The 7244-nt window shown below is 45.5% G+C and overlaps 1 protein-coding gene across 5 annotated transcripts in view; it reads right to left on the reverse strand.

The window, feature by feature from the left end:
• Positions 1–5961: 5961 nt before the first annotated feature.
• Sgms2 (sphingomyelin synthase 2) overlaps positions 5962–7244 on the reverse strand; it is a 76801-nt gene continuing 75518 nt past the window's right edge. For all 5 annotated transcript variants that reach the window (XM_029474995.1, XM_021158894.2, XM_021158895.2 and 2 more), the window contains exon 6: positions 5962–6539. In XM_029474995.1, coding sequence (XP_029330855.1) covers positions 6336–6539 — 204 coding nt within the window. In that variant the 3' untranslated portion in view covers positions 5962–6335. The remainder of the gene's footprint in view (positions 6540–7244) is intronic.

Consider the following 7244-nt stretch of genomic DNA (forward strand, 5'->3'; position numbering starts at 1 on the left):
AACGAAGACCAAAGTGTGGACACTTTGCCCCTTCTTAGAATTGGGAACAAAACACCCATGGAAGGAGTTACAGAGACAAAGTTTGGAGCTGAGACGAAAAGATGGACCATCAAGAAACTTCCATATCCTGGGATCCATCCCATAATCAGCTTCCAAACGCTGACACCATTGCATACACTAGCAAGATTTTGCTCAAAGGACCCAGATATGGCTGTCTCTTGTGAGACTATGCCAGGGCCTGGCAAACACAGAAGTGGATACTCACAGTCAGCTATTGGATGGATCACAGGGCCCCCAATGGAGGAGCTAGGGAAAGTACTCAAGGAGCTGAAGGGATCTGCAAAACTATAGGTGGAACAACAATATGAACTAACCAGTACCCCGGAGCTCTTGTCTCTAGCTGCACATGAATCAGAAGATGGCCTAGTCAGCCATCAATGGAAAGAGAGGCCCATTGGTCATGCAAACTTTATATGCCTCAGTACAGGGGAACGCCAGGGGCAAGAAGTAGGAGTGGGTGGGTAGGGGAGTGGGTGGGGGAGTGTGCGGGGGACTTTTGGGATAGCATTGGAAATGTAATTGAAATAAATACCCAATTAAAAATATGGAAAAAAAAAGAAAAATAAGTATTAAAAGTCATCACTTGTGGTGGTAGCTTGATGATAATGGCCCTCAACAGCTCACATATTTGAAGGGTTTTTGTCCCAGTTTGTAGACAGACCAGGAAGGATTAGGAAGTGTGGCCTTGTTGGAGAGGTCATTGGAGGTGGGCTTTTAAAAGCCCACAAGAGGCCCAGTCTCATAGTCTCTGTCTTGCGGACCAGGATATTATCTCTTACCTATTGTTCCATTGCCATGCCTGCCTGTCTACCATGCTTCGTACTATGATCATGGACTAACCTTCCTAAAACTGTAAGCAAGTGCCTGATTAAATGCTTCCTTTAAAAAAAAAAAAATGTCCACAGCTGCTAACTATGATTTGTCGCCTGCTCTAGGAGGGACATGATTTTTGCCAGCTGCAGATAAAACTATATGCTTGGAATTCTGGGAACTCTTGAGAGGGTACAAATTCCTGAACCTGAAAGGGTCTGTGGTGGCTCCTCCTCCCCTGCTCCTCTCTCTGCTCCTGCTGCTCCCCCTCCTCCCCCTCCTCCCCCCTGCTCCTCCTGCTCCTCTCCCTGCTCCCCCTCCTCCTCCTGGTCCTCCTCCCCCTGCTCCTATGCTGCTCCTCCTGCTCCCCCTCCTCCTCCCCGTGCTCCTCCCCCTGCTCCTCCTGCTCCTCCCCCTCCTCCTGCTCCCTATGCTGCTCCTCCTGCTCCTCCTCCTGCTCCTCCCCCTCCTCCTCCCCCTGCTCCCCCTGCTCCTCCTGCTCCTCCCCCTCCTCCTCCCCCTGCTCCCTCTGCTGCTCCTGCTCCCTCTGCTGCTCCTGCTCCCTCTGCTGCTCCCCCTGCTCCCCCTGCTTAATTGCTGATTGGTGATATTCTGATGACAAAGATTCAACTCGCCAGAAGGAACTTGACACCCCCAATCAGCAGGAAGTAGTCTAAAAAGGTCTATGCCCCTTTTCCCTTCTTTATCTCCTACCTAGTGGTGGGGGGTTGGAAGGGATTGGGGTGAAGTAAGTAGGTAAAAGAACCCAGTAAAGTCACCCCAAAAGTATGCCCACAAGATTCCCACACCCCTCCCAGAATGTTTCCACAAGCATGGAAAGTATATTTCCAAACAAAGGAAAGTTTCCCTTAAACCGACAATGAGAACAAGACTTCAACTTAAATCCCCTGTGACAGATAAGTGATTAAGATGCTATGAGATGCTCAGTGGGTAAGGGAGCCTTCTGTGCAAGCTTGGGGGCCTGAGATTGGTCCTAAGAGTCCACAGAGAGGTGGAAGGCCAGAAGTGACTCCACAAAGTTGTCCTCTGATTTCTACACACGCAAGCAACGGGCACAGACACATACACACATGCACACACACACATGCACACACGCACAAAATAGTAATTTTTAAAAAATGTACAAGATAGTAGTAGATAGAAGGAAAGACTGAAATTCATATATTTGATTAAAATGTAAGCATTTAATAAAATGATTACAACAGCACACAGTAGATAATCATAATGAAAAATATAGGTCAGGAAAATAATGAACTCTAGACTTAAAATTTTACTTTACAACAAGGCACTTAACACATTGAAACAGTATAGTAAATTTCCAAAAGAATGCAACTGGCTGCTTCTTACTCCTTGGAAAGATATTTCTTCCGTGAATATACTGTAACTTATTAACCATACATTTCGCAGCATTAATCATTGCATAGGAGATAAATTAAATAAGGAATTCCTACTTAGCAAACTAGATTAGCTTATAGTTTCTTCTCTTTTAAAGGACAGTTTAAAGTAATTCTACAGTGACCCACTCTTGTCTTTCATGATTCATTGAGAACACAGTACAGTGAGTTAGTGGGTAGCAAGCCAGCGCTTACAAAGCGTCATCTGTATAAAAACTTATCTTTGGGTACCTCTGACATGGTTTTCAGGGTACAGATATCAAAGTCAAGAGTACTTCTTCATAAAAGATGTATTTTTGTCAAATGAGTCAGGAGCTAAATTATTGCAACACAATGGTATTAAAAATAATAATATAAGAAATCTTTATACATAAACGTAGAAAAGGTTCCAACACAATGCATATAACGTACACTTGATTTAGACATGTAAACTCATTTATTAAGAAATTCCTTCTCGTCAGGCGGTGGTGGCATATGCCTTTAATCCTAGCATTCAGGAGGCAGAGGCCAAGGCAGGCAGATTTTTGAGTTCAAGGCCAGCCTGGTCTACTGCGTGAGTTCCAGGACAGCCAGGGCTACACAAAGAAACCCTGTCTCAAACAAACAAACAACAAACAACAAAAAAGAACCTCCTTCTCACACTTCCTTACACTACAGACAGGGGTGAGTGTGTTAAGACTGGCTTAATTTTTAAATCAATTTTATAGTATAAAATCAAAACATTTAACAAAGAGTTTAAAATATTTTATGGAACAAGGTAAGACCTTTCAATTACAAGTGAAATGATGAGTTCTGGCACATAAATAAAAATGAGACAGTTGACTTTGGGTTTTTGAAGTAAACAAAGTCTGTAGCTATGGACCAGACACGAATGATTGTGACGTAAGAGGTAAATGTGACCTTCAACTTTCTTTGACTCAAATTCTGAGCACTTTCCCTTTGGGAAGGATAAGAATGTCTTTAAAATAGTTCCTTTCCCATGGGAATTTCAACTTTTGGCAAAAAACCCTGAAAACAGCAACAACAAAAGTCCCAACAGATAAACTTTAGAGAAACCTTGAAAATATATTTTTAAAGTGGCATTTGCATTTCAGACATATCACCACAAGGGGGCGCTGGCAACACATCAAGGGATGGACGGCCACAAACCTGCCCAGGGATTGCAAGAGCTGACTCTCAGCCAACCTTGTGTCCCCAGCAAAAAGCTGCTTCCTGTGATGACAGCAACCCAAAAGACAGTCACAAGTAGCTCAGGGGGCACTGGGGGAAGGATACCTCCTCTTCCAGATCTAGTGGAGGAGCTCAAACCTGGAGTCTCAGAGAACTCCAGTTCCATTGGAAAGGTTCAGGAAAAACATGTGTGTTCTATATTTGTAGACGTTTTCCAGGAGCTCTATATTATGGGGGAAACCTTCCAACGGGAGCACAGGCACACACACACACACACACACACACACACACACACACACACGCACGCGCGCGCACGCACAAAACCCCACACTTAATGGGTAAGATCTGCATCTTAATGGGCAAAGAAAAGGTGCTGTTACCATTTCCTGCTCCGCCTGGGTAGGCATGGACACACCTGCAATCCCAGCACCCAGAGGGCTGATGCAGGAGGGCTGAAGGTTGGAGGCCAATCTGGGCTACACAGTGAGATGAGACCATCTTAAAGGAAGTCTTACTTTCCTACACTGCAATGAGTTGTCATCTTTTGAATCTTGAAACTTTGACATCTCCCTCTCTTGTTTTCAAGCCACGTGCATCCCCATCGATGATCTACTAGGAATCACAGCTACAAGAGCAGGGAACAGCAGGGTCCACACAGGGCTCAGCAGGGTCCACACAGGGCTCGTGGGTATTTTCAAACCTTAAGAAAGTGACGGTATTGTTCCCGATAGCCTGGTTTACCTGACAACATGCAAGGTTTACTCTTTGAAGGGTTCCCAACAATCAACATGAAATGGAACAATGTTTAAGCATTTTCCTTGGTTGAAGAAACATGGAGACTCCTAGCCACGGCTGGATAAGGCTTTCCGGGTGTTTTGTTTCAATGAGTGACTCACAGAGCAAAGGCCAGGCTTCAGCGCCAAATGATTCTCTCATAATCAGAGCCTGAAGGTATACTCGTGTTCGGAGCAGAGCTTTCCACAGAGCTGAGGAAATGAGCATGTGAGGAGTTGTACCCGAATTGTCTAGTACAAAGTAAACTGGGTATGTATTTATTACTGGCTTACTCGATAAAAATACTTGAAAAAAAAAAAAGTCCCTGCATCTCAAGGTCTGCTAGAGACATCTGGGGTCTCTGCTCTTGTGAGGATAGCCAGACTTAGATTTTTATGCTCCTGTCTTTGGGTTTAGCATCCTGTTCTTTACCCAGCCAGTAACACAGAAAAAGAGACCCCCTGAAACACATACACAGAATTATAGCACCAGAAGACAATGGCCCTTCTGAACAGATCTGTATTGTGCTTTTTTTTTTCTCCCAAGCAATTTAAAGTTTAATTTTAAACAATCAAGGCTGACTAGCTTACAGGGACAAACCCAGGGTGTTCTCTATGCCATACCCATGAGAAAGCAACCACCCCTTCCACTGGCTCTCTCCCTGCTCTGCTCCCATGCTGTGAATCCTTAGAACTTTTTCTACAAGATCCACAAGCTAATCTTTCAGTAGATATCAATCAAAGGCAAGGACTATGATGTCCCAGCACTGAGTAACCTTCTAACTGAATCAGATGTTCTTAAACCCACCGGATCCTAGAGACCCATTTTTCACAGGAGATAACAGTTGTCCCCCGTTCCTACGTGGCTGAGGTTAAGAGCTGATGCCAGGGGCATGTTCAAGGGCAGCACCGTGTGTTATGTGCACAGGGTGAAGTGAAGTGCTCAGCGGTGGTGCACGCCCTAAGGAGCGCTTTGGGAGGGTCTTGCTAAAAGGCAGGGAAACAGTAAACCTTTGGGATCCATCTTGCATTTCCCGAGACACACGATATTAAAATAAAAAGAAGCTGTTTTCATGGAATGTGCCCAAATGTTTCTCTAGGGTCCAATAAGTAAGGGCATCACGGCACGTCACGGCAGGGCCCAAGCTAGAGAGAGCACAAGCTTGTTCTCCATGTGAGCATCTGTTCACACTCGTGGTTTCAGCCTGTGTTGGTGCGGTTAACAAGCCTTGGGCTCCTGGCAGGCAGCATCTAATGTGAATAGCAGGAAAAGCCCCGTGCTTGCCGGTTATCTGCCACGGACACTTGAAAGTGGAAAAATCCCCACACAGGGAAAAATATCCATGGGTGTGTCTCTTTCATATGACCTTGCAATACTCTTTCTTTAAAAACTAAAATTTACCAGGTTAAAAAAAAAAAAAAAAAAGAGGCCGAGTGGTGGCGCACACCTTTAATCCCAGCATTTAGGAGGCAGAGGCAGGCAGATTTCTGAGTTCAAGGCCAGCCTGGTCTACAGAGTGAGTTCCAGGACAGCCAAGGCTACACAGAGAAACCCTGTCTTGAAAAACCAAAAACCAACCCCGCCCCAAAAAAGAGTAAAAGTCATGCATAATGGGTGGAGGGAGGGAATACAAGACCTCACCCTAATGACCTTGCCCCACCTGCAGGCTGCCCCTTACTAAGCTCTGCGGTGAAAACCCGCTGCTATCAACTGACTGTATTTACACAGTGGCTGTATATATCCAGACATTTTATTCAAAACGTTAGCAAACTCTTCTGGCCTTGAAGGGAGGAAAAAAAAGCAATCTGGAAAGAACATGGAAGTGAAGGAAGGCGAGGAGAGGCTCGGCGTGTTCTTTGCCGCCTCTTTGGAACTCCAGCGAGGGGGCTTTGTCATCAATGGACGAAGAGCTGCAGGAAAATATATGTTTCTTGGGATGAATAAAAAAAAAGCCAAAGGTAATACTTCATCGCTCCAATCTTTTGCATAAAATTTGGTCCACTTCATTTTTACCAGTCAGTTCTTTGAAAATAAATAGAAAGCCGCACGTGCCTTCGGTTGCAGCACAGACTCTTTTGGTGTGAAAGCGGCTGCCGGGCTGGCAGCTCAGGTAGACTTCTCATTATCCTCCCCAATCTTCTGCACCCGTGAATACTTTCTGCACGATGACTTGAAGCAGCCAGGGGGCCAGGACAGCGGCCAGGAAAAGCAGCAAGGAATTGAGCCTTGCACATTCTTCTCAAAAAAGTAGAAGATGGGGAACCACCAAGCCCGAGACAAGAAGTTCGTCTGGGAAGAGACCTTCAAGTTCTGGAAAGGGTGGCAAAAGGAGATAAGGCATTGTTTATAAATGTGGTTTAGATTTCTCAACTAAATGGCCTTTTTATTTTTTAGTGGTCACTTAGCAGGTGAACAGAGTCGAAATTCCCTGGCTGTAACTACTGTCCTGCCTTTCCCCCAGGTCTGCCTTGACCTTGGTCCCCCCCTGTGACTCATGAGACCTCTGCCTGCAGTTCCCTAAGGAGGCGGCTCAGGAATAGACGTGGCATTCAACGTGTTTTCAGGGTGTGCTGTTGTCAGATATAAGGTCCAAGGGGGAGTGAAAGAACACCAAAGGCTGAGCATGTTCAAGGAGAAAGGCGGAGATATCAGTTCAGATGTCAGGAAGCCTCTAGACTGATGTGTAGGAAGGCAAATAGAAGCAGAGTACCACAGAGTGAACCACTGAGCCATGGAGAGAAATAAAGGGATCCACAGACAGGACAACTGTCAGTGAACACCCACCACCACCACCACCACCACCACCACCACCACCACCACCACCACCACAGGGAAATCTATTCTAAGATAAATCAATCATGGTACACAGACCAACTGCATTACCAAGGTTAGGAAAGCCTTGAGTGGCGGTGCGGATGATGAGGCAAATTTGTGCTCGAAGGGCGAGAACAAGAAAAATAGAAGCTTCCTAGGATGGCAGTAAGGGTGTGTGTGTGTGTGTGTGTGTGTGTGTGA

This window comes from Mus caroli, chromosome 3 (genome assembly GCF_900094665.2).
Source record: "Mus caroli chromosome 3, CAROLI_EIJ_v1.1, whole genome shotgun sequence".
Taxonomy (NCBI): Eukaryota; Metazoa; Chordata; class Mammalia; order Rodentia; family Muridae; genus Mus; species Mus caroli.